This window comes from Cygnus atratus, chromosome 14, assembly GCF_013377495.2.
Source record: "Cygnus atratus isolate AKBS03 ecotype Queensland, Australia chromosome 14, CAtr_DNAZoo_HiC_assembly, whole genome shotgun sequence".
In the NCBI taxonomy this organism is placed as follows: domain Eukaryota; kingdom Metazoa; phylum Chordata; class Aves; order Anseriformes; family Anatidae; genus Cygnus; species Cygnus atratus.
Genome location: NC_066375.1, coordinates 5,599,997 through 5,626,428, shown reverse-complemented (window position 1 = coordinate 5,626,428; position 26,432 = coordinate 5,599,997). Strand labels below are relative to the sequence as shown.

Below are 26,432 nucleotides of genomic sequence, written 5' to 3'. Positions count from 1 at the left end.
CGAGCGGGAGCGCGCGGCCGGTCCCGGCAGCAGCCCAGCTCCGCGCGGGGGGGGGGGCGTTGGGCGGGAGGCGGGCTGGCTCCGTGCCCGGTGCCCAGTCCCCGGGGGTTGGCTGTCAGCAGGGGCTCCGTGTCCCCACTGTAATGGCCACCGGCCTGTCCTTGGTCAGGGAGGCTGCTGGGGACGGCGGGGTCCTGCCCCTGCCATGGCGCTAGTTTCTGAGCCTCCTGAGGGGAGCGGGGGCACGGCCAGGTGGCAGCGGGTGGCCACCCGTTGGGGCTGGTGCCTTTGTCGGGATACAGCTGCCATCCCGCGGGTCAGTGGGGCTGGAGGAGGATTTCCCCTTCCCCCCTTCAGATCGTTCCCTCAGGGCTCCCCTGTCCTGAGGCTGGAGCCCCGCATCCCGCCCCCCTCCGCCGCCGCGCTCACCGATGTTCCCCTCGATGGAAATCTTCTTGAGGCGCTTCTGGAAGCTGGAGTCGAGGGAGCCGCTGGGGCCGCAGCAGCGCCGCTTGGCAGGGGTGGACATGGTGGGGCGCTGAGGGCAGCTGGCTGCTCCTGCCTGCTTTAAGTCTCCCGCCAAGCGGTGGGCGGGAGGGGAGGGCTGCCTCCTGCTGCCTCCCGCGCAGCCTCTGCCTGCTCCCCCCCGCTCCTGCCTCCGCCCAGCCTCTGCTGCAGGGCTTTTTTGAAATGGGTGTTGAGCGAGGGAAATTTTAAGAGCGGCTTCCTTCAGGAAGTTACTGCTTGACTTGCTGGTCTGATTTGCATCAACTTCAGTGAGTTCCCCCATGTTGCTTGCGTTCCAGACCTCAACTCCAGAGCAATTTTTTTTCCCAAAAAGTCTCCTGCTTTTTGTAGTTTGAATTGTGATCCGATAAATTAAATGTTTTACGTAGTTACGGAAATATGAGGCAATGCAGATTTGCAGTCAGTGAAGCATCTCAACCTAAAGCTGTATGTTAATTTTGTTATTGACTGGAAAGGAAGCATGCATGAATGAAATATATGCGGGTGCCCTTGGGAGCAGCCCTGCCTCGCAGCTCCAATTCCAGCAGCAGCGTTGACATGCCCGGGGCTTCAGAGTCCGCTTTAACTCCTGGCATGGGCGCTCTGTTACCTCTGTGGGCACTGGTTGAGGCATGAACTGCTTGGTCCTGGTGGTGTAAGGAAAGGGGTTGAGGAAGCTTGGCTAACACGTCTGGGTGCCGCTGCCAGAGGCTGTGCTGCTGGTTACCCCCGGTAACTGCTCGTCTCCGTGCCAGGGAGGTTCAGGGCGAGACCGAGCTCGGTCCGGTGTGTTTGGAGGAGATGGGAGGGAGTTCTAGTTTCCTTTTCATTATGATAATTGTGACCCGTGTCTCTTCTTTCCCCCATCTCCTACAAACACACCAGGCTTCAGTGACCGAAGCGAGCAGATTGTTTCACGCGGGGTAGCGTCAGCATTTGAAGCTGGTAAGTGCTGCTTCCCGCACGCCTCTCGTGCAGCCAGACGTGCCCGTTGCTGCGGGGGGCGGGAAGCGCCGCGCGGCCCGCGCCGCTCTGAGGCGCATGCGCGGCGGCTCGGCGCGGGAGGCAGCGCCTCGGCTTTGTTCAGCGCAGGAGGCAGGCGACGCATGCGCACAACCCACCGGGGACGGAGGGGGGGGCGGGCGGGCGGGCCGGGGGGGGGGTGAAGCGTAGCTTAGCGAGGACGCATGCGCAACCTGGCGGGAGCGGCGCGGGGAAGGTGTGCGTAGGGGTTCGCGGCCCGGCGCGGTGGCGCTACTGAGCATGCGCAGGAGGGGCCCGCGGGGAGGGGGGCAGAGGCCCTCCGGGTGGCGGCGCGCATGCGCTCCGCGCCCCGTCCCCAGGCACGCGGCGGGGCCCGCAGCCCCTGCTCCGCCGCCCCCCGGGGCCCCGAGCCGGGCAGGAGCGCGGCGTCGCCCCGCCGGGGGCTGCCGGCCGTCGGGCGGCGCGTGGGGCCGGGCCGGGGCGCTTTGTGCGACGGAAGGGCCGGCCCAGCGGAAGCGGGAGCACCCGCCGCCATTTCCTAGCGCGCTCTCGCCACAGGCTCGCCCGCTTGCTGCCGCCTGACCGGGACTAGGCGCTCTCCGGACAGCGGATCAGGCTCGGAGCCCTAGAACCAGCGCGGAGCCCCACCATGTGTGCGTGCGGGGACGGGGGCTGGGCGCGGGCCGGGCGGGTGGGCCAGGCGTGCGCCGGGCGGGAGCGGCTCCGTGTGTGTGAGGCGGGCAGCGGTCCGAGGTAGAGGAGGCTCGGGGGCGGGCGGGCCCGGGGCCGGGGGGCCGCCGGGTGCTCTGAGGGGGTGTGGGTGGCAGCTGTGCCCCGCAGCGTCTCAAGGAGCCTGCTTTGGTTTTCTCCAGCTACCACAGAAACCGAGGCGGAGCCCAACCTGACCTCCAATGTGATGCTGAACACGGAGAGCAGCGAGGGATACGTGGTGAAAGTGAGGGGGCTGCCCTGGTCCTGCTCCACTGAGGAGGTGCAGAGGTTTTTCTCTGGTAAGTGGAACTGAGGGAATGGGGGGCTGGGGACAGGGGCTCCTTGGGGTTCTTTCAGGGAAGCTCTAGCAGCAGGAATATTGCAATGAGTAGTAGCAGAAGTTTTGGTGTAGTTCCAGTATCCAGTGAAGTTTGTAAAGAAACAAGTGCCCTAGCTAGAATTCAGTGTGGACAGCCATGCTTCAGTTAGTTGGGACAGGACACAAGTAGCTGCAGCTGTGTTGCAGGAACAACCACAACTGCCTTCTGTTCTTGAGCAGGTGGAAGAAAGAAGCCTTCATTTGAAGGAAAATCTCAAAACTCTTGTTTCAGGCTTAATTAAATTAATTTAATTCTTGATGCTGCTGTAATAGGTTTACTATTTCAGGAATTTGGTACAAGGGGTTTGGTCCTGATTTAGTTCGTTATGCCTGCACTTGATTTTTACTATTTGTCGTGCTTCATCCTGATCAGAAAGTCTGAAGTCACCTATGATCAAAAGAAGAACACTTGACTTGACTTGAGGCAGTAAAGCTTTAAAAATAGCTGATCTGTATTTATCCCTAATGTTTTCATAATAATAGACTTGAAGAGAAGGATAAGTTCATTTTAGCCAGGCCCTTATTTTCCAGACAAGGACCAATAAACTTGTAACAAGTACGCTATCTTTGTTTTGTAGAAGTTAAGTAATTTTTTTCCTTTTAGGTTACCTGAAACTTTTAAAGCCATCATGTTCCTCTAAAAATTAAATCAATTCCTGTTTGTTTTTTTTAGACTGCAAAATTCTAAATGGGGCTTTAGGTATCCGTTTCATCTACACAAGGGAGGGCAGACCAAGTGGAGAAGCATTTGCTGAGCTTGAATCAGAAGAGGATGTGAAATTGGCACTGAAAAAGGACAGAGAAACAATGGGACACAGATATGTTGAAGGTTTGATTTGGTCTAGTAACTGACTAGATGTATTTGTACTTGATGGGTTTTTTGTTAACTGTTGTTTTGTCTTTAAAATGCATGTGAAAGGACAAATGGACTTGCGTATCATAAATTGACTAGTTTCAAGGCAAATGACTTTTAAAACCGTTGAGCGTTCCAGAATGCATTAATTCTAAGTGCCTTTTACAGTTTTCAAGTCAAACAACGTTGAAATGGATTGGGTTCTGAAGCATACTGGTCCCAACAGCCCTGATACGGCTAATGATGGTTTTGTACGTCTTAGAGGACTCCCATTTGGCTGTAGTAAAGAAGAAATTGTACAGTTTTTTTCAGGTATGTGGGGTAAAAGTACTAGCTGTAGCGCTATTGGTCTATACTTTAAAAACAAACAAACCCCCCAAAACCACACCGCCCGGTAGTGTGTTAACAGTACAATGATGTGTAATAAAAGTAAATAAGTATTTCTCCATTAGTTATATGGGCTCAAGAGATGAATTTATTAAGTATTCTCTTACTAAATAACCGAGGAAGTCTCCAGAAGCTGTCCTAATTTATACTTAGTGCGGCATACTGTTGCAAATAAGGATAAATGTAAGTAAGCAGAAAACTTTTTTTTCTACTAAGTGACCAAGTAGGAGGATCTTTCTACCCAGTCTTAGCTAGTTCACGCTGCTATTTTCATCTTACGTGAAGGATATAGAATGCCATTAGTGCTGGGCCCAGTGTAATGAGCAGGATGAGGAAGACAGTATATCGTGCCCATGATTTCTTAAACATTTAGTAGGGAGTAATACCCGAGGGGGAAAAAACATCTTGCTCAACTCTACCCAAGTATGGATTTTCCCCCCTCCCCACTTCCCAGGGGAAAAAAGCCCTTGATATAGTATAGCTTAAAGTCTTTATGGATGAAGAGATAATGTCTTGTGTTGACCCTTAATTCTCACTTTCTTGCAGCTGTTGTATGTTTATTTTTAGCAGTTGGAATGCTATTATAAATGCTAAGGATAAAATCTGTTCAGTTACCTAGGATTGAACGTGTCAGTATTTTTGAAGTAGTAACTATCTAACTGTTAAAACTGGCTAGAATGTTTTGCCTTAACAAGCCTTTTAGATATGATTGAGCTTATTGTTTTTCTTAAATTTTTAGAAATATTGTTAGCTTTACAAATTCAGAAGTTGTTTTTTGTGTATTCTGAATCAGTAATAATGTGAACAAGAGCAATTCCAAAGCGTGTGCGTTTTAAGTTGTTTTTTATATGGCTAAGTGGTATAAACTTTTAAATGCTGTTACTGTGCTTAATATACAAAATGTACCTCTTCTGTTCATAAGCGCTAATACTTTTTGAAATTCATTATTTTTATTTAAGGATAAAAATAATACTGGAACTTAATATTTGCATAAGACTATTTAACCTGACTTCTAGTAAAAAATACTTGTTAACTGTGAAGTTGTTTAACTTGCTGTGTTTGAATCTGTTACATTTAAAAGTTCATCTTAAATACTTTCACAGAATTGAAGAGGTTTTAAATAGTTGTGAACTTCTTAATGCACCCTGCATTAGATGCCCTATCTGAGGAGTTGTACTTGACACTCAGAACTTGGCTGTGCTCTGCAGGGTGGGTTAAGAACATAATCTGAATGGTATGCAATCATGGATTTTTTGTTGACATGCTTTTTCTTCTAGTGTTCTAGAATCAGCATACCATTCTCTTACAAATATTAAAATTCTGGTGTATTTAAAGCTATAAGAAAAACTCATGACTGGGCTTGTGATGTTAATATTGCCCCCTACTGGGGTTATTTGTCCTTGGGTTGAAGGGTTGGAAATCGTGCCAAATGGGATAACATTGCCGGTGGACTTCCAGGGGAGGAGTACGGGGGAGGCCTTCGTGCAGTTTGCTTCACAGGAAATAGCTGAAAAGGCTCTAAAGAAACACAAGGAAAGAATAGGGCACAGGTGGGGATGGATGGTTGGTTGGATATGTCACTTTTCTTATGGTAAACAATTAAATCCATATTCTCTCTTCTGAAAGTGTTAAAAATGCTATTTCTATTTGGATATTGGTCTCAAACGTGGTCACAAGTTCAAGGTGTTACTACTGTACATACGGCACAGACTGTCTAAATTGGTCCAAAACCAAGGATAAAACTGGGCTAAGCTTAACCATGCTTTGAAAACACGGTAATACTGGAGGAGTGCAAAACTGATAGCTTGAAAGCAACAAAGTTGAGAGACTATGGCTTTAACTTCTCAAATAGCACCAATTATGCCTTTAGCTCTAAAGACATGCACAGTACTCTTATTACCATAAGAAAATGTGATAATTTCTAAACTTGTTTTATAAGTTGAAATGTAACAAATTTTCTTACTGTATTTATTAATCTTCAATGTAATAAGCATAGCTTTCAAGAAATTGTCACAAAGGGTTTTTATTCTATTTTACTTGTGACTATTTTTCGTTGAAGCATGCACTTCTTGCCTACGCTGAATCACTGAAGCATAGGCTGGGTTCATTAGCACATGCAGAGCTTTTTGTAGCATCCTGATGGGTTAAAATCTTGGTGGAGGCTGGGTTTTTAACCCTCTGTTTATATTGCCACATGAGCAAAACAGTGCTGAGTTGAGTGGACGTTGGTCCCTCCTACATTTTTTGACTAACACCTTAAATTTGGGGAGGGGGGTGGGGAATCAGTCTTGCTCCCCCACCCTTAAGGTTGGGATACTGTGATGTATGAGGAGCATGTAAACCCTTCAGTAATCGTAATTTCTTGAAAATACACTAATTCGAAAGTAAAGTAGTGGTTTTAGTAGTATGTCATTGCCTACATAATGTAAAGAAATCTGGCTTAAAATCTACTGCCAGTTTCAAGGCTATGACTAAATGACTTGTAAAAATGTGAAATTGTGAGGTCTGTTGTGGAAGGAATTTACGACTGACTACTTCCTGTGGAAACAAATTTTAGGTACATTGAGATCTTCAAGAGTAGCCGAGCAGAAGTGCGCACTCACTATGACCCTCCACGCAAGCTGATGGCGATGCAGAGACCAGGTCCTTACGACAGACCTGGTCTGACACGGGGATATAACAGTCTTGGTAGAGGAAGTGGCTTGGAAAGAATGAGGCGTGGAGCTTATGGAGGAGGTAAGTATATGAAGCCCAAGAGGGAGCTGCTCAGCTGAGAAGCAGCACCACTTGGAGTGATTGTCTTCCGTGCTCTGTAACCGCTGGTTGGTAGATGTGCTTGGCTTTATTTCTCCCGTAAGAAATGGAACTTTCTCATCTGTGTTGTGCCGTGTGTTTATATGTACGTGCGGATCTTTCTGCAGTTAAAATAAACGTGTTGTCCGATCTGTTCATAGGTTATGGAGGTTACGATGACTACAATGGGTATAACGATGGCTATGGTTTTGGTTCTGATAGATTTGGAAGAGGTAAGGGATCTCTAATAGGAATAGTAACTAACTTTCAATACATATAGAACAGAAACTTAAATACATCTGAAAGACCTAGAATGGACTCTCTTCTCTGCAGGAATGTCGGACCACAGATACGGCGACGGGACGTCCACCTTCCAGAGCACGACTGGCCACTGTGTCCACATGAGAGGTCTGCCTTACAGAGCGACGGAGAACGACATCTACAACGTGAGTTCCAGATCTGCCGTTCTCTTAACTTAGCTTAAAATGCTGTGATCATTGCTGGAAGCGTTACCTGTGCTGCTGTTAGCAAGTGTTCCTTTTGAGAGAACAACTTGCTGTAGAGCCGAATCGCGCTATATTGGTGCGTTTTAATCTCTGCGTATTTTGTATGTAGTTCTTCTCACCTCTGAACCCTGTAAGAGTACACATTGAAATTGGACCAGATGGCAGAGTGACTGGAGAGGCAGACGTTGAATTCGCTACTCATGAGGACGCGGTGGCCGCTATGTCCAAAGACAAAGCAAATATGCGTAAGTATGGCTGTTGGGAGTGCGTGGCTCTGGGGAAGCTGCAGGACTGCAGTGCGCTGTGCCTGCTGCAGGTGGAATGCCAGGCGTTCTGTTGCAGCCTTGCAGTGAGTTTGGCGTGAAATGCTCTCATGCAAACTATTTTTTCTTCCAGAACACAGATACGTAGAACTCTTCTTGAATTCTACAGCAGGAGGAAGTGGTGGTGCCTATGGCAGTCAAATGATGGGAGCAATGGGTATGTCTAACTGCACTTCTTAAAAAGCACTTCATGTTTAACGAAGCTGGCTAATTTTGTACAGCTCCTGCTTATTCTATGCCTGGCATAAAAACTGAAATTCAACATTCTGTCTTAATCACACAGTCAAGGAATCGGAAGGGGTAGTTCAAGATTGGAACACTAGCACATTGCCAGGTATATAAACCTTTTGGGAATACATTTGAACTATTAATAGGTTGAATAAACTGTGGTGCTGAATGTGAGTGTGTGTGATGGGATGAGTGGCTCCTGGGAGCGCGGTGTAATGGGAAATACCTGTCCTATTTATATCCCATCTTCCCTCCCCCTGTTTGTTTTTTATTTTGAGACACGAATACAGTTAGGTGACGGAAGGTGTATCTGTTGTGTGATCTGTCATTCAAGCTTGGTCTTGGTGCAGGAAAACCTTTCTCAAATTCGGGGGAAGTGCATTGCTCTAGTGAACTCCAGAACTGTTCAGAGTCTAAAATGTGCATTGGCAGCACAAGTCTGAAGTGGCTTGTCTTTAAAGCAGATACCCTTCCTGATACCTTACTTCCTGGTTTCTTAGACCTTAAAGGTGGTGGTTGGTGTTTTGGGGTTTCTTTGAGGGTGGGAGGGGAGGCGGGAGGTACAGTATGCGTGTGGACATCCTGCTGCTATTGTGGTATTTTGATTACAAAATGATTAAAGTAATGCTGATGTTTTTAACTACAGAAAGGTTCTGTGGGAGTAAAGTAATAGGTGAAGAGCTGTGGTTAGTAAGCTAAAGTGGAGGGAGGCCTCCTGCCTGCCGCAGCACAGCGCGGATGTGCTGGATAAGCAGTGTGGAACAGGAGGCCTCTGCCTGGGGCCTGTCCCCTAAAGGGGTGGGTGCTGCCATGGGCAGGTGGTCTCCTGTGAAGCTGGGTATGCTCAGTCTCTTGGGGGGTGTATTATACGGCAGATCAGTCCTGTTATCTATAGTCAGGCAATAGGAAGGGCAAAAGTAAATCCTCCTGCTGTGCTTGAGAACCCCAAGCTCTTGCTGTGGTTCTTGCAAGTTCCTGTTGTTTGATTTAGGAAAGCTTCTAAAAACGTGTTCAAAGCTCTGAGCTTTGCTACCTTTGGAAGAAAATTAAGTAGGCTAGAGAGTGAGCATCTCCAGAACAGAGCAGTTAAAGGGTGGAATTGTCAATAGTGGGAAGACTTTCTTAGAGGCAGGTACTTAACGTTTGTATCCTTAACTTAAAAGGAAGCCAATCCAGTTATGGTGGCCCAGCTAACCAGCAGTTGAGTGGGGGTTACGGAGGCGGATATGGTGGCCAAAGCAGCATGAGTGGATACGGTAAGAGCACTTATTCGGTGTTTTTTAGGTGGGCCAAGTCTGCTGTGGCTTAGCATGTCATAAGGTCTTGGTGTTGAAGGGTAACTGTACAAATGGGGTGGCACGAGACCCGAGACTGAGAAGTAGAGGGAAATAAAGTCAAAGCAGGAATTTGTTGCGGGGCGGGGAGAGAGGGGGAAGCTTGCTAAATTAATCAGAGATGGGTAGGAAATACCAATCTCCAGACTGCCATTGGATCACGTAATTTCCAGTATGGAGGCTGGAGACTAACCTGGTATAAATGCACCATAATGAAGGGGTGGGCCGAGGAGTGCATGGGCGGGGGAGGACGAGTAATCTCCAGAAACAGGTGGATAATAGAACAAACACTGCATCTGACTTGGGATATGGAGATGTAATCTGATGATTTACAGTATTGGGCAAAGTAGAAAGTATTTCCAAGGAGGCCCAGCGAGAAGAGGGATGATCTTGTATGTGTGAATGGGCTGCTGATCTGCTCCTCTTTTTTGTACCCTAGACCCGGGAAGTCAGGGCGCCATGAACAGCAGTTACTACAGCAGCGGGAACCGTGCGTCCATGGGAGTGAACGGCATGGGTGGAATGTCGAACATGTCCAACATGAGTGGTGGCTGGGGAATGTAACCAATTGCTGACTTTTGGTCAAATCTTTTTTAAAAAACAAAAAAACAAAAAACTAAGTTTAACAGTTTTGCAATACAAGCTTGTGATTTATGCTTTACTGTAAGTGAAATCAGGATTGTTATTTTAAAACCTTTCAGGTTCAGTATTTTTTGAACATACAGAAATGAACATTCATCTAGGATGTAATAACCAAGTTGAGCAAAGACTATAACTGTTAAACAATTTTGAGCGTTTCTCAAGTTAGTTTTGTTGTAGGAGTGTATTTAAGCAGTAAGCGTATTTAGGTTAAAGCTGTTTGAATTATGTTAAATGTTGCTCTTATACCATATTACATCCAACACTGTTTTGAATACATGTTGAAAAAACATGCTTTTTTGTAAAGAAACAATATAGGAGCTGTGTCTGAAATTCAAAGTGAACATTTGGCATGTTAGTTCTAGTTTATTTCTTTTAATATCCTGTAAGGCACGTTAAAGCTTTTTTTTAAGTTAATGGGGGAAACGTGTTGAGACGCAATACGGCTACTTTAGGATTTTGGTCTTGGTGTTCGTATAAAATTCTGAGGCCTTGATTTAATCTTTCATTGTATTGTGATTTCCTTTTTAGGTGTATTGCGCTAAGTGAAACTTGTTAAATAAATCTTCCTTTTAAAAACTGGAACTCATTTCTTCTTGAACTTCAACTTCTGTGGTATAGATAGATACAGAAGTGTGACTGCTTCTGTGGTGTCAGTGATCACAGTACTCTTAACATCCATCTGCTGTGAAGTATTGTGACTATTTCTAACCAGAATTACCATGTGAAAGCTGGCCTTGTGGGATATTAAAGTGACAATTGTTTCTCAGCCAAAAGTGGGGTTAGGAAAGAAAACTGCCACCTACTGCTGTGGGTGCTGAACTGCCACCAAGGGGGTTCAGGATGCCACAAGGCTGTGACATGACCAAGCTTATGCAACCTTACCTGCTTGAGATGTGATTTTAAAGCTGCAAAGGGGGGCTGGGAGGTGGCTGGGAGGTGATGCTGTTCTTTAGAGCCAAGGTGCTGGATCAATGGACGTTAAAGCTTAGTGCAGCCATGTTTCAATAAATTCAATTTGTTAAACACTGTGCTTAAAGATGTGGTTTATAAGCAGTGTAAGACTACTACTAGCTGTGAGCACTGGAGCTTCCCCTGACATGGTAGCTATTTCCAGATACCTGTAACTAATGGAATTGTGAGAGAGGGCAGCACCATACTTGCTCCTGAAGGCACACAATCTAAACAGCAGCCCCAGGTATATGTTCACAACATGCTGGGCTCACTTCTTCCTCTCTTGGAAGAACAGCAGTTACTTCCTCAGTGTTGGCTCTATGCAGCCTGTCCCAAGGGAATACTTCATTTAAGCATGCTGGAGCTGATGGTTATTCTAGAGGTGGTTCAGTCTCCGTATTTTAAAGCCTTTGACCACAGCACAAGACCACTCTCCTCCAGGAGCCATGACTGACTCAGCTTTTAAAAATTAGAACTTCAGTTATTTTCAGTTTTTGCAAAAGGCTTTATTGTGCAGCTACCATACTGTGCTCACAGCCATTTCAGAACAAGTGTTAAGTTGCAGTTTTTGACTAGGAAGTATACTGAAGGCACATTCATTTACACGGATAAAGCTCTTTCCATAGGTAATTCATAAACGGACATTCCTCAGCACAAATACAAAACTGTACAGTAGCCAGTATAACAAACAGGAACACCTACACTGAACACAGAGGAAGTGAAGTTAATGTGCAGAAAAAACAGCTTTTAGAGGGATTAGGTATAACCGTAGAAATGCCATATATAAATTTTAGTACAAATACCTTGTCTATAAAAATTGGAAAGTAAGTGTGCATTTTAATTTCAAATAGAACTTTAATGGATATTACATGATAATTTTTCTCAGTAATTCCAGTTAGAGAAAGATTAGCTTGCATAATTAATCCCTACATTCTTTTACACTGACCTATCCAACAGTGGAAAATACTAGAGAGCAGACAGTGCTGCACAGAAGGTGCCTGGAATTCACAATTAAAAAAATAATGGCTACTTTTCCAATGCTAAAGTGGTCCCTTGGAGGTCACCAAAGCCTTAGGAGGAATTAGATGAGCACCGCTGAAGTAGTAAGGTGTGACAAGTATCACAGACACGGACAGGTTTAGGATATGATGGCAGTGCAAGTTCATTGCTGGAACAAGTGTTGCAGAAGATGTCCCCGCAGTTTCTGCAGTGATGCTACAAACAAAGAGCTAAAGTAAGAACAACTGCCTAAATAATAAGCATACTGAGGACATAAACCTCAGAAAAGCCTTCAGAGTCCACTAACATCCTCCAGTTCCCAGCCCACCCCTCACAGCAGTTTCCTCCTGCACAGAGAGCTCAGCATCGAGCAGCAAGGTCTGTACCCAGCGCAGCTTCCCTTAGGTACTGCGGGGCCGCGCTGGTGCTCCCTGGCTGCTCTGGCACACCCTGGACCAAACGTCCCAGAGGGCAGGGGGCACAAGCCCTGCTCTACACAGAGGAAATGCCCCGCTCAGGCGGCCAGGTTCCCCCTGCAGGAGCAGGAGGTTCCCTGCGCCTGAAAGGCGCTGAGCACGGCCTGTCAGAGTGCTCCTGTCCGCCTCACGTGCGGTTCAGAGAACTGTATGGGGAACCACACCATAGGGGACACAGCTCACACCAACTCCCTACCAAGGAAAGGGCCCAAGCAGAACACACAGCTGTTTAAGCTGTCTTTTCAAAGACTTCCTGTTGGTATGGTAACTAGAATTCCTGAAAACAAGATGTGGCACTGAAGCAGCGTCAGTTTTCTTTAGCAAACTAGGCAACAGCACGCATCATCTGTTTTCTGAGAGAAAAGGAGAAGAAACCCCCTGAGCAACACTACCTTTCTTCTTGAGATAGAGAACTCCTTTTCGCATTGCTTGCAGTGTGTTGCTTCATCATCCTTCAGCCAGGTATGACCCTATGAAATTGGAACAAAGCCATCAGTACAGATAAAAATAAATTTATAAAAATAAAGTTCAGAAGCAGTTTGCCAACCAATTGTTGGTATTTTTCAAAAGCCATCTTTTTAACATAGGATAAAATAAATTAGGAGTTAACTGTGGTGAAATTTGAGGTTTTAAGTGAAATGCATGTTTAGTGAAAATATCCATGTGATAGAGTACCTTTAGTGCTTTATTTACTTCTTTAATATCTTCCATCTTCAGCTTAGATCTGAGAAAAAAAAATAAAAAATTACTCCCTCTCCATGACTTTCCATTTTGCTTTGTTGAATTTTACCTGCCATTCCACTGTCCAACCACTGAATCTAAACTCTTTTTCAGTCAGCTCACTGTTACAGCTCTGAACCACTTGGTATCACCAGGAAACACTGTCACCTTGGGGTAAAACCCCCATTTTCAGTGTATTCAGAAGCAATATGGAAAAAGCAGAGTTCTACGCTAAGAACCGTAGTTTCCCATTTACTGTAGTTTCTCATCTCAGCTAGCTTACTCATGCAAGGATCTTCCCTCACTTTTACTTCGTGGCTGTTTAGCTTCCCTGGGTATAGTAATTTCCTCCTAAAATTCTCATATAACTGGATGTGTTTTAGAATTATTTGTATTAGTTTGATACACTATCCCCCAAGTCACATCACCTCCTGTAGTCTGACTCCTAGAACTTACTGGCTGAGATGAAGTCCCATTTCTTGAAGAGCTTGCTCCTGTTCTTCACAGACTTTCTCTAACTGCTGCTTCTCATCTTGCAGTTTTCTCAGTTCCTGTAAAATTAAGCATAAAATCAAGTTCATGTGCCAAGTCTGATCCATAACATAGTCTACCCAAATACCCAAGCATTTCACAAGCATAAGTTCCTTTACAAAGCTACCTAATTCTAAGGCTTTATTTTTAGCATTACATGAGTGAACTACCAATGGATTCTTGTACAGCATACAATGAATTCATTTAATCATGTTTACCAGTGAGAGAGGAAAATTTTCAGGCTTTAACCATCCTTGAACAAAGCTAGACTGCAGCAGTCCTATGCCACACACAAGCATATAGACAGATATTGATGTGCAATTGTGCCTTCAGTCTCTAAACTGCTAGATACACAGGAGTAAGTTCTTTTTAGGTTCATAAGAACCGTCATGTTAAAAACAAAACATCTCACTCATTTGGTTTGAATGCTTGAAAACGTGTTCTTATTCTTACAGAGTCACTGAAAGCTCTGAACCTGCCATTTCCCACGAGCAGGGCTATCCCACCATGGGGCAGCTGCTGAGGTGTTTGTCCCCTTCTTCATCTGGCTGACTGCTAAGTGGCTCAGGCACTCGTAGCTAAGGCAGCTCAGATAGCAACCTCCTCAGCCATCTCTAGCTAAGCTGTTTTAATTGCCTGAGTCCTGTACTGCTCCAAGTTCCTTCTCTTGGCATTTCATGTGCAGACTTGTATTACATCAGCCAAGCTTTCGAAACCACTCAGACGATGAACATGGTACAGAAACAACTAATCTGCTACAGATGCAAGCATTGCATTCATTTCAATTTCATTTCAAAAAAGCTTTAATTCTGAACTGGGCATGTTTGCACTATGCATACCTTTTTCAGTCCCTCCATTTGTTCCAATTCTGTTTTAAGCAGAGAGGTAGCATCCTTCTCTTGGTGTAGTTCTCTTTGCAAAGTTTGTCTCTGTTCCTTTTCAGATTTTAACTCCTTCTCCAGCGTTGAGCTATTTAAAAATAATTGGTTCTGAGAAACCCTACAGCAGAAAATATCCTATGGTATTTAAGGATAGCACTTCTTAAAGAAATGGTAGAAGGGGAAAAAAACAACAAAAACAAAAAAAAAAAAAAGTAAACAAACAAAAACAAACAACCAACAAAAAAACACTGATGAAATACCATTTGCTGTCCAGCTGGGACATCTGTTGCCGACAAGTGTCAAGCCTGCCAGCAAGCTCTTGCTTCATCTTGTTGCATCTTTCTTCTGCAGCTTGCCTTGCCTTTTCTGCATGCTGCAATCTACAAAGTAAGGAACATTTTACAGAAAGCTAAACCTGAAGATACTTGCGGAGGACAACTGAGTTTTTGAAAAAAACTGTTTCTGCAAAACACAAAATCAAGAGTCATAGCTGTTCCTTATCTAATGTCAACACATTTTTAAACAGTCTGCTATGAAAAGAGCTATGATTTTCAAATGAGTCGACTATGTGCGTGTTTGCCTGGGAAAAGGGAACAGACAAGTACAGAGTGATAATGGGGAGAAAAAAAAAAGAACATCACGCTAGCATGCATACCCACATATCTATAGGAGACATAACTGATAGTGTTATATGGAGAAATACAAGGTCATTCTATAAAGGAACCTTTCTACTGACATGAGTGGTGTTGAGCTTGTAAGTACCTTTCTTCCATTTGTTTCATAGAAGACATCATCTCATTTGTTTTTTCTTCAAAGGAAGATATTGCTTCTGTTTTCTGTTGTAATGAACACTCTGCATTCTGCAGGAATAAAGTGAATAGATACTGCAGGTAAGACAGTTTGTAAAGCACAGTGTCAGGGCTTAATGAAAGTCAGTCGCTAGATAAAGACTGTTTATCTTGTTACAAACCGTGCCTATGTCTAAATGGAACGTACAAACAAAATGCTGATAATGACAGAGCAGACACTCCTCGACTTGCTTTGTTCAGAAAAACACTTTAGTGTACTAAACTCTGACTCATGAGATCAGCTACAAGCCAGAAATCTTTTAAGGAGTCTGAAGAAGAAAATTGTCACATTATATCGTAAGGATAAGTATATCGATTATGTTACTATTACAATTTGAATGAAACAGCTGCACTTAAAGGGTGGGGAACTAGGAAGCAAAGAAAAGCATTTTTCACATCAAGTAAATTCTGCTTTTCAAAGCAAAGGCATACTTCAGCACTGGGGTTTCACTGGCCATTGCTCTGCAAGTTTATGTGCATCTGTGAAGGAGGCAAAGGCCTGGAAAAAGCCTGAATAAACATCAGGAAACAGTCCATAAAAATGGAGAGAAATCACCTTTGGACTTCCGGCACCAGAGATGGGAGGGGAAGTGTAGTTAAACCCCTGTTTCATTAATGGACACAAACTCTGCCTATTTTGTGCAAATACTACCACTCCATTATTTCCTTGTAGAAATGTCTACAAGTGTATGACCAGTCCTGACCACAGAGCTCCTCCCTTCTCAAATCCAGCATCGCCTTTTCACTAGCTACAGCACTCAGTTGACCATTTGGATACAGACTCCAGAAATTAGACAAAAATAACAATTTTCTATTGGTTTAGAGAAGCTTGTTGTTGGTTTCTATGGTAAACTGTTAAGTGAAAAGCAAGACAACACAGATGGGAAGAAGAAGCAAAACAGTTCTTGGCTGTATTAAGTGACTACATTTTTTAAAGACTTCAGTGGCTAAAACAAAGACCCTTAAAACCACCTTCTTCCCTGTGAGAGCTCTCCTCCTTTTCCTAACTCTTTCAGCATTTCCTGGATGATCCTATAGCACACTACACAGCATTCTCAAGGAAAGTCCCTTTCTTTCCAAACATAGCTAATCTCATAACAATGAAACATAATAAAAAAATAAACAATTCCTTCCCCAGTTCTAAAATAGATATTCCTGAGAAAGTCGCTGCATCTATTACTTCAGATGCACGTAAGTGCATACGCACACCTTGTGAACGATCAGCATGAGAAGGCCACCACTCCAGCTGCTTTCTACTCACCACTACGTACGTACCTGAGATTTGTGAAACATCTGCAAGTTAATAGCTTTCACTTCTTCTAACTGCTGACGAAGCGCAACCAGGGTGTCTTGTTTTTCATGAGTATCTTTTTCCAGAAGTTTCATGGCAATTTCCATTTCTGTTTTCATTCCAATCTGTAGCTCCAACTCTTTCTCTAGTTCCTTACAAACAGATTTCCTAGTTACTATTACGTAGCCATGTGCCACAGATAAGCATTTCCAAAATCCATATAAACCTACACAGCAAGCCTTGTCAGTCTCTTTACCAGTCACTAACTGGCAGTTCACTGTGGAAGTGACCCTTGTCCATATACCGTATTTTCCTCCATAAACACAGTTACATTTCTTTTTGTTTTTATCTTAGCCTCTTCTGTACTAATCCCAGTAAATTTTTAAACAGGGGAAGACCTTTTACTCTCAGCATTCCAAAAGCCCAGATTTCCAGTTCTTTACAGACACTGTAAGTGATCTATGTCCAGCATCTTGCTTATAAACCCATTATGAATTCTGAATAGTTTCAAGAAGCGCACAGCATATATCTTATATTTGTAATGCTACTTTAATGTACACAGTCCTGGATCTTTCATTTTCCTTTCTATAAGGAAGTTTCCTTACCAGCCTGATCTTTTTTTCTTCTTTCAACTGCTTCCAGACATCACTGTACATTTCATCAAGACCCTGCCGTGACTGCCTGTAAGTATCCAATTCTACTTTTGTATCCTCTTTTGTTACCTGTAAGAAACATCAGCAAAAGCCACATAAGGCTACAAAGCTATATAATTTAAGTGTACCTCAGAAACAGTTTCACACAAGAATGAACGTGCTACTTCAAGCAAAATCCTACCACTTTATGATTAAAATCTAGCCAACATTAATAAACAGAAATTTCAAAGAGTAAAAATAGCAAGAAACCATTCTAACATTTCTATTGCTGTCTCCCTTCTGCAAACACATATTTAAGTCTGTAGCAGAGAACAGCAAAATCCAATATATGTGCATATTATAATAAACAGCGATTTACAGTAGTGTGCTAAACAGTGGTACTTAGCATTCCAGTTCAAAGCTCCTTCAAGAGCACTAACTCCAGTTGAACAAGAGAGCTTGCTTATTTTAAGGATCCCCACCTTTAAATCATTGTCCTACCTCTACACTTTTTTCACTCCGTTCACGAATTAATTCGTTTTGTTGTTTTAACTGCTGCTGCTCTTCCTGAAGAGATCCAATTCGGTCAGTTGCTGCTGCCAGCTATGAGAAGAACATATGTATATTTTTTTTTCAATGTACAAGCATGCAACATCAGGATGAATTCTAAAGTTAATTAGTTCTCACTTTCCCTCTTGAGCTTTTCATTCTTCCCAGAAACTGGGGATTTTTTTTTTTTGGACTTCTATTTCTCACATGACAAATAATATACAAGTGTGTGAGCAGGGAGAAGAGGGACAAATCGTTTTCATTAGTGATATGATTATTTTGGGGTGGAGAAATCCCTGCAAGAAAAACACCTTGATTAAGGAAACCAGTCCAACAAGTAAGTATCCAAAAGCATTTTAATTACTAACATAACACAAGACCTTTCCGCAGAGCTGGCCACGTGTCCCAACTCTCGCTAGCCCTATCAATCCTCCGTACTACACTAGTATCAGTTGAAACAGTTTAAGCCTATGGTGAATTCTTCAGGTGTTTTACCTCTAACAGAAGAGAGCTAAGAAATATTTAACAGCCAGACACAAACCTCTTCCTGCAGCTTTGAATTAGTCTTCTCTAAACAGTCTATTTTGTTCTGAAGATCGGCAACTGTGCAACTGCAGTAAGGAAAAATGCATAAAAACAATACATGAAGCGTCAATGTTCAACACTTATTCTTATCCACAACCATACTTGTATTTGCTAACAGCAAAATACTTCGGTGAGCTGGGGAAAAAAAAAAAAACAAAAAACAGAACAGAGGAAAGACAGTTGTCTCTTGTAAGCAGAACACATCTCCATCTAAAGAGCAAATTTCGAGATGCTTCTATCACAAATTCATCTCCAAAATCTCCTTTTTACCATTAGAAAGCCTCAAAACGGTCAACTATTTTTACACAGACTTGTTTTTGTGTCATGTTTGCCTCCAGAAGAGTAAGATTACAAAATGAAAGCAAGTCTTTGGCAAGGAATCAGAAAAGGCGTTTCATTATCAGACAAGAATCTACATGACTGACGGCAAAGACATTTAATGTCCTAATGCAAAACTGAGTGTTTATACATTAGAATAGATGAAAATCCTACCTTAGATGCCGGTTAAGTTCTTCTACATAATGCTTCTGGTCAAGGACAGCAGTAATCCCTCCATCTCTAATTGTAAAGTGAGAATTTATTAATTGAGAAGATAATTCTCCTTATTTGAAAGTGTTAATTTGTACTAGGATTTTCAGTATAGACTTGCAAACCTTTTCTCTTTTTCTTCTAAAAGTACTTGTGTTTGAGCTAGACTGGGAAGCAGTAAGAAGACTTTTTGTCCCAAAGATAAGCAAAGTACTGGAATACCATTATGATTTCAGAGGCAAAAGGACAGCATTAGAAAGCTGTATCACATGTCCTCTCTAACAGACTTATTTTATATTACATGTTAAGCCTGGGAAAAAAAAAATATATTTCCTAAACTTGGGGGTGGGTGAAAGTATCTGGATGCTCTAGAAAGTACGTACTTTTGCACATTGTTTTATTTAAAGACAATTTCTGTTTCGCCTTCAAACATACGAAGAATGAAGAGAACTGGAGTACGCTTTTAATATTAAAAAAGTGAACTAATTAAGCACTCATTTGTACAATGTGAAGTGTAACAACTTTCAAAGGACAGTACGGATGAGAAGGCAAGTCTTTCATTTAAGAAGAGCTAAAATGGTTGCAGATACCACTCATCTCATGGACATATTCCCTGTATTTTATGTATTCATATCTCATACCTGTATTGCTGTTTCTCATCAACAGCTAAACAGTAAAGTGCTCTAAAGTACAGGAAGTAAACAAACTATATGAAGTCTCTATCTACTACACGTCTTATAGATACAGCAATACTAACAGTTGCAGCCTATTCCTCACCTAACACTTCAGTAAAAAGTCTTTCTTTCCTCTGTATCTGATCTCTCCCACAGAAATAGCTACTGAATTGAGAGCATTTCTGCAATAGTGCAGAAAAACAAAGCACTTAACAAAAGGTGCCCAGGCAGATCACATCTCCTAAAGATCAAGAAATACACTACCTAAAATTGTGTGTTCTTGATTTGGTCCTGGCTTGGAACACTCCCCACATGTATTGTTAAAATTGCCATGGACTCAACCTTTACAACGCTTTTATTTAGATAACAAATCTATGTAGGATTCTCTTTTGAATGGTTAAAAAGAGTTTGAGATCTCCAGCACTGACACGTTCCCACAGATCTGACAGCTTTGTTCTTCGAAAAACTTAACAATACGTACTGTTTGCTATCACTGTCCTGCGTTTCCTTCAGGTACAAGGAAAAATCAATCACTCCAACCTGAAAAACATACTTAATAATTAACAGGCTTTCACAGGGCAATTCTTGAGTAGCAGCAGACATTACTTTATATTTGGAAAAGAGTAAAAATCTAAAGTTTAGGTTTAGGAAGACAGATAAAATCTACATTCTTCACAACTGAAACAAACTTGCATGTCAGTGTTTGTCATAAAAACATCAAAATGACTATATTCAGTGTGCTCGGTTTCCCAGGAGTTATTAGTTTTGACAGCATTTCTATAAACTGCTACTGGAAGTGATGGATACTTATGTACTTGTCAGTGTGAGAAATGTGATGAGCCTCTACACAGGACATTCCTGTCTTCACCCACCAAGTGAAAACAAAACATCTTAAATCAGGCCTTCTACAAGCAAACACAGTATCTTCTTACAGGGACCTGACATTTAAATAATTCTCTGATTTTGTTAAAGAGATTAATAGCTAGCCATGTTCATATTTTCTAGAACAGGCAATGTAATTTCAACAACTTCTGCAACAGTCTCTCTTAAAGAAGAAAAAGGTTAATAAGAATTAAATTACAGCCACATACATTTTTAACTTCTAGCACAGAAAGAAGGTTAGACTTCTGCAATGCTACTGACCCATTTTGTCAAAATTTGGGTAATTTAAAAACAAAACAGACTGGCTGAAACAGGACATAGTATTGAATTACACGATACAATAAGTTATGCAGAGGTCAACGTAACATTACATTAAACAAAAATGCCATTCATTTGCTTGGGCCACAAATATCTCAAAACATTCCTTAAACTCCTGGTCTGTTTCATTAAAGCAGCAGACATATGGGATATCACCCCCCCAACACCCCCAAACCGAAAGAAAACCCCAACACACCCAAAATGAAACCTCCCATAGCTCTTAGCAGACTGATCTTGACAATGTATCTCATGTAATTATCTCAGCTCATCTAATGTTTGATTTCTCATAAGGCATTCATATGTCCACTTCAAATGACAAACCCTGGCTGCAGAACAGATTTAGAAATTCTGGACCCATCTCAGTAGAACATTTATGGATGTGCTTAATTCTACTGAAGTCTTTAAAGAACTGATCGTATTTAAACTTAATCTTCACCTGGGAATCCAAGTCTTCTCCTTTCAAGCAAAGGTTTGCATCAATAACATTCAGTCCAACTAACAGACCCACAATGACTGCTCCTTCTTCCTCCATCATCAACGCATCAGGCTCGTAAAATTCACTAGAAGAAATATTATAAGGCATCACTGCACATCGTAATTTTAATGGTACTTCTATCACTGAAATAATTTAAATAGTAATGTAGTCCTTATAAAGCTCAGCTAATCAGTCCCTTACTAATTTACTGTGCAAGGCAGAAGATGCTGAATGTTCACAGAAAAAACTTGCGACTGTAGGTGCACTGCAAAAACAACGAACAACTTGTTCCTCTGCAGGTTGCAAGAAGAAGCTTAAAGTTCAGCTGGTCAATTAATGACCTCCTACCACAGCAATCCAAGTACATTCAGTGAATACAACGTACGTGTGTCTGTACTGTTACCTTAATAGATGCTTGTGGTCCAAGAGCACTTTGAGATAATCTGCCAACTTCTTTTGCATGAGTGCCAGGTAAAGCCAAGCCCGTCCTCTTCCCACAGCAGTCCTAAAATAAAACACTGCATGTTTTGGTAAAAATAAAAAGTTTAAGCACATCTGTGCAATTCAAAATCCTCTCTATGAAGAAAGACAAAGGTAGTTATTTACTAAAAAAAAGAAATCCCAGGGGAAATAAAACGTCTCCAGAACAGAGAAGCATTTGAGTACATCCCATTGCTTCCATGAAGGAAAAGTACATTGTAGATCTTTCCAGTTTATGCAGATTTTACATATTTTCAACTAGCATTACAACCCAGCTGTTCATGCATTCTTAACATAACACTAGTCCCTTCATTATCCCAAATTATCTAAATGAAATACAAACATGCACAATGTTAGACACAGCCATAAAAGCGATGGAAACAAGGAAAAAAAAAGCTGAAGACTACAGCTATTTTTAGCAAGCTCACAGAAGTTTCCAAATACTGTTTTTAATTGGACAGCATTGCTTAAATCAGAAGCACTGAATATTTTGAGATATTTCTTATCTCCTGGAGAAGTCAAAGCCTCCTACAGACCCTATTTTTCTCTTTGGGAAAAAGATCTCATTACTGAATGCAAGAGACTATCCAAAGGATTCTTTTACCCAGCAGTGTAAGTGAAACACATAATCCCCAACAATCAACTTACTTCAACTCTGGCAGATTTTTAACACTAGTCGCTATATCTGATGCTTCAGGACAAAGTTTTTCCACAAGCTCCAAAGGACCAAAGAACGACTTGTTCTGTCCAATAAAGGTCTTCTTCACTAAGGGAGTATACAGAGAAGTTTGTGATGAGAACCGACAGGCTTCCAGCTCCAACCCAGAATCAGAAATCTTAGTCCACATTTTACTTCACCTTACCAGCTCCTAATGGGGCATCAAAAATACTTTGACGGTTTAGGAGGCATGGCATATACCAGAGGGTAAAAACACAGTTATAATTGGGAAGGCTGCCTAGCACGGTTCACCGTATGCACCTGATGTTAATGGCACAAGAAGTCACACCGGAGACACGACACAGACCCAGTTATCTGCCTCTCCTCAGCGTGGCAGCCAGACCACAGGGGAGTGGGTGCCCACCTTTCAGGCCGTGCTTGAGGCAGTGCTCCAGCACCACGAAGAACTGCTGCAAGGGAGGGAAGTCCGAGTCCAGCGTGCGGCCCAGGCTGAGGGCCGACTGGATGAGGGTTTTGATACTGAGCTTCATCATGTTCATCAGGTTGGTGCGCTCCTCCATGGCGTGGTATCGCACACCTGGGCGGCGGGGACAGGGGTGAAAAAAGAAAAGCGTTTCCTATTTTTATTTCTTTCAGTAACACGCTCCTCCTGCCCCCTCCCGGCGCTGCGGGGAGCACTGTCTCCCCATCTCGGCCTCCATCTTGCTGAGGTGAGCGGCTCCGGAGTCGCTGGGGAGCCCCCCCCTCACCGCACGACCGCGGAACTCCAGAACCGAAGACGGCGGGAGAACCACAGCGGCCTGGGGAGCCCCAGCACCGGGGGAGCCCCCACCATCCCCGGCCCTGCCGCCCCCAGCCCTACCTGCGGGGCAGGGGCTGCCCCCGACGCCAGGCCCCATGGCTCCTGCGTTACCACGGCAACCCCGCCTCCCGCCCCGCGCCTCTCGCGGTGCTCGCGAGGCCGCCGCCATTTTAGCGAGCTGGGGCTGCACCACGGTGCTGGCTCCCCCGCCTGGCGGCCTGGGCTCCTCAGGGAGCTGCGCCGCCAACTCCCGCAGACTTCAGGGGCCTCAGTGCCCTGCTCTGAGGCTCCCCTCGTGCTAAGGGGAGAGAGATGTGCTCCTCCTGAATCAGGGGTAAGAAACAAAACAAGCAAAAAAAGGCAGGCAGGCTGCCAGCTGCCACTTTATCTTCACACAGGTGCTGACAGATGCTGCCACTACTACACCTAAGTGATCTTTTGAGACAGGGACGGTGCGTTAGGAGATTCCTGGTGTCAGCCGTGCATCAAATGGGGCCATACTCCCCGCAGAAACAGCAGTTACAGAAGACCAAGTGCAACAGGTAGACCCCCCCATGTTAATCACATGCAAGATTGATAAAACTATTACTAACAGCATGCAGAAGTCTATCCAGGTACTAATTTTCATCATTACTTTCTTCTGAACAGGATGGTAATCTAGAATTAAGATTGAGCAAAAATTTTCCTTATGAAAAGAGTGAAAACAGTTATCCTAATCAAATTGATTTCAGTAATAACGGAGCACAGGAGCTCTTGTCTTCCCAGTAGCCTACCTCTCTCAATATCTTCAGTCAATGTAGTGGATGCCTCAAAATTGCTTGTAACGTCTGAGATGAGACTGAGGATTTTAAGGGCTGTAGTATTTTGAATTTTGATTTCAGCATTGTCAAGTTATACATTAAAAACAGAAAGAAAACCTGACTAGAGATAGGAAATCGGTGGCTTTGTTTAAGTATTCAGTAGCCACTCATCAAGTTATTTTGGGTGTTTCCTGAACTTGAACTTATCAGGAGTGTTTAGCTTGTAAGAGTTGCTCAAGAGATACACATGTATTATTCACAAGACTTAAAAAATTAATAATATGTATGAAATGTTCTTTATGAACACGAATTTCAGTTAAACAGTGTCTTCTTAAAGATTTGTATTAAGTTTAAATAATAATTTGAACAATTGTTTTGACTGTTGCAAATTTACACAGTCAAATACACCTTTTGCAAAACTACGTACTAGTAGGTACATGCAAAGTATCCAGGTATTAGGCAGATTATGAAAGTCAAACCTCAAATATTAGAAATTGTTACGCAAGTGCAAAAGATCCCAGACATTTGCTGCAATCTTTTTCAAAACATGATCAGACAGTCACTTAATCAACTGATTTTTTAATCATCATTTTGAAGCCCCATGCCTTGTTTACTGTACTCTATTTAGCACACCTTGAAGTAGGAAAATACTGAAGCCTGAAGAAAAGCTGACAGTTCTCCATCTTTTGGTCTTTAAGACACATAGTCTTTCTTGACTCATATTCTTTAGATTTGTAGCTCCTGCCTTCCCAGCCAAGCAAGATAATTTCATCAAAGGCAGAAAATGGGTTTATGATGTACCTTCCCCTTTCTATCTGTCCAGCTGAGTGCGTAGTGTGCAGCAGTATTTACACATGATCAAGAGATCTGACATAGGAGGTAGAGGTTACAAATACTCTAACAGCTTGTTCCCTGCTGCGTTCTTTATCTAGTTTTCCACAAGTAGTTTGGCAGACCACAAATTATTAAAAAATACCTGCTTTAAATTGAATACGTATAGTGCTTGGTCAAAGTTGATAGGAAAGCTCTTTATACAGGAGGGCTGAATAGATGTAATGTGAACAGACACTAAATCACGTAAGTTATGAACAAGTTTTTCTTCTGGAATTTTCCGTAAGTCATCAACATGTTATCAAGATACTTAGAACAATTTGGGAAGGTAGCATTGTATTCCCTTACTTTAGAGATAGGAGGCTGAAAGGTTGTGATAAAAGTCTCATTAAGTTTAGGATCTTCACTTCAAGAAGGAGAACATTGTTTTCCCAACTTCTCACCAAATACCGTGTGTTGTGTTGAATTATGTCTATTCAGAGCATAATTTCAAATGCAGCTGAAGATAGTGAGATATTCTGCCTCAGGTTAAATCCCAGGTGCTCAAGATTGGCATCTGGGTTTGCTGTGAGACTAGTGCACAAAAAGATAGGAATCTATATTTTTTCAGGACATGATTAATCTTGAACTCTAACTACGTGCCTATGTAACACTGAAGTATTTTCATCAAAAAAAAAAGTCCATCAACAGTGATTTATTCCACTATGTAGTTATGATTCATCCCCAGAGAAATGCAGCTTGAATACTTAATACTGAAAACAAGAAGGCCTGAACCAGTTAGCATAACTGAGTTCCACTGGTCCCAAACCATCAAGAACTAGCCTGGGAGCCTGGAATACAAGACTTAACACATCCCATTCCTACATCTGAATGGTTTTGTTTCCATGCTCTAAGTATTACTGAGATCTAATTTCTGTAAGGATCCCACTAAAGCCTTCTTAATTCCATTTTAAGAAATCAGTTCCATAAATCCATAGGGTTACAATACTGATGAATACAGATGTTTAGTAAAGCAAGCTGTAATTAAGTAAAGCTATTTTTAGCATAGTTAATTTATAACAAATCTGTTTCTTAGTCCAATTGCCCACTTTCTGACATTAAAACTATGCAAGAAGTATCAGCATAGTTCCTTCCCTGAGCCAGCCCCCATAGCAAGTGATCCAGCCAATTTGTTATCCTTCCTAGCACAAGCAGGCTGATGAGCTGAATTTAAAGGGAGAGGGAGATATAGAATTAATAAAAGCCTACCACACAAAAAATAAAGTCAACTTTCCCAAACATATTAACAGTTTAGGATTCTTCTGGTTATAATATATTTTGTTAATTCCACATCTATGTTGTTCATTATAATTTCCCTTAAATAAAAAACTGCAGCATCAGATATTTAACAACAAACTCCAAGTAACAACAACGCATCACTCCCTAAGAAACGCCACTTACGGGAGCTAACTTATTTGCGCAGCATAAAAGCAAGGGTACTAAATAAACATAACCATACTTGTTTTTGCTGTGTTGTCATTGCTGACTGGTTTGGATATGAATCCTACCAAAGCTGCAGACTTCAGAGCGTTGCCATAGCTCAGCGCTAAGTTCTCCGAGGCTTTCTTAGCCAGCGACAAGATCGGAGCGGACCACCTCGCTTCTTCTGCCGCTTTCTCTTTTTCCTCGTTCTTCAGCTCGGTTGCACTAGGAATCTGGTTTTTGTCAATGATCTCAAAGTCTTCTTGCCTTCCTGCAGCAGCAGCAGTGCATTTCTCCCCGTCAGCCATCTTCGCTGTGTCATATGACCCTGATCAGGCGCACTCCAGGCAGCAGCCCCACGCCCTGCCCGCTGGCTGCAGGGCAGGCACCAG

The 26,432-nt window shown here is 42.9% G+C and overlaps 3 protein-coding genes and 1 long non-coding RNA gene across 26 annotated transcripts in view; 2 read left to right on the top strand and 2 right to left on the bottom strand.

Moving 5' to 3' along the window:
• Positions 1–600, bottom strand: part of LOC118254905 (deoxycytidine kinase 2-like) — a 5,852-nt gene extending 5,252 nt beyond the window's left edge. The window contains 1 exon segment of the mRNA XM_050713674.1: positions 430–600. Coding sequence (XP_050569631.1) covers positions 430–529 — 100 coding nt within the window. The 5' untranslated portion in view covers positions 530–600.
• Positions 1–10,229, top strand: part of HNRNPH1 (heterogeneous nuclear ribonucleoprotein H1) — a 16,896-nt gene extending 6,667 nt beyond the window's left edge. The window contains exons 2-14 of one of the 21 annotated variants that reach the window (XM_050713655.1): positions 1,393–1,452; positions 2,364–2,501; positions 3,255–3,410; positions 3,603–3,746; positions 5,233–5,371; positions 6,379–6,557; positions 6,776–6,847; positions 6,921–7,060; positions 7,230–7,365; positions 7,517–7,600; positions 7,727–7,777; positions 8,835–8,927; positions 9,445–10,229. In XM_050713655.1, coding sequence (XP_050569612.1) covers positions 1,393–1,452; positions 2,364–2,501; positions 3,255–3,410; positions 3,603–3,746; positions 5,233–5,371; positions 6,379–6,557; positions 6,776–6,847; positions 6,921–7,060; positions 7,230–7,365; positions 7,517–7,600; positions 7,727–7,777; positions 8,835–8,927; positions 9,445–9,569 — 1,517 coding nt within the window. In that variant the 3' untranslated portion in view covers positions 9,570–10,229. Of the gene's footprint in view, positions 1–1,392; positions 1,453–2,043; positions 2,145–2,363; positions 2,502–3,254; positions 3,411–3,602; positions 3,747–5,232; positions 5,372–6,378; positions 6,558–6,775; positions 6,848–6,920; positions 7,061–7,229; positions 7,366–7,516; positions 7,601–7,726; positions 7,778–8,834; positions 8,928–9,444 lie in introns of those variants that run through there. The other 20 variants (XM_050713657.1, XM_050713656.1, XM_035560831.2 and 17 more) reach the window with 20 other exon arrangements.
• Positions 10,010–26,392, bottom strand: RUFY1 (RUN and FYVE domain containing 1). 3 transcript variants are annotated; one of them, XM_035560827.2, is made up of 18 exons: positions 26,078–26,392; positions 22,550–22,723; positions 22,116–22,233; positions 21,391–21,492; positions 20,949–21,072; positions 19,794–19,852; positions 18,603–18,668; positions 18,067–18,136; positions 17,478–17,579; positions 16,950–17,066; positions 16,329–16,496; positions 14,968–15,065; positions 14,466–14,585; positions 14,164–14,293; positions 13,250–13,344; positions 12,749–12,797; positions 12,466–12,543; positions 10,010–11,813 (listed from the first exon to the last, which is right to left on the bottom strand). In XM_035560827.2, the coding sequence occupies exons 1-18, from the start codon at positions 26,346–26,348 to the stop codon at positions 11,670–11,672; spliced, it is 2,085 nt and encodes a 694-aa protein (XP_035416720.1). In that variant the 5' UTR covers positions 26,349–26,392; the 3' UTR covers positions 10,010–11,669. The 3 variants fall into 3 exon arrangements, with proteins under 3 accessions (XP_035416720.1, XP_035416721.1, XP_050569610.1); XM_035560828.2 differs by having other exon boundaries at positions 26,127–26,249; XM_050713653.1 differs by lacking the exon at positions 26,078–26,392 and adding an exon at positions 23,009–23,133.
• The window catches only part of LOC126913480 (uncharacterized), a 33,215-nt gene continuing 33,099 nt past the window's right edge, over positions 26,317–26,432 (top strand). Inside the window, exon 1 of the long non-coding RNA XR_007708859.1 lies at positions 26,317–26,432. This is a non-coding gene — a long non-coding RNA (uncharacterized LOC126913480).

Excerpts from the sequence above, each read along its gene's own strand:
- RUFY1 (XM_035560827.2), bottom strand. The coding sequence starts at position 26,348 with ATGGCTGACGGGGAGAAATGCACTGCTGCTGCTGCAGGAAGGCAAGAA. Across the intron at positions 22,234-22,549 it reads CCTCAAGCACGGCCTGAAAG|TGAAGAAGACCTTTATTGGA; the intron begins GTGGGCACCCAC and ends ATACTCCCTTAG. Across the intron at positions 21,073-21,390 it reads GACCACAAGCATCTATTAAG|TGAATTTTACGAGCCTGATG; the intron begins GTAACAGTACAG and ends TATTTCTTCTAG.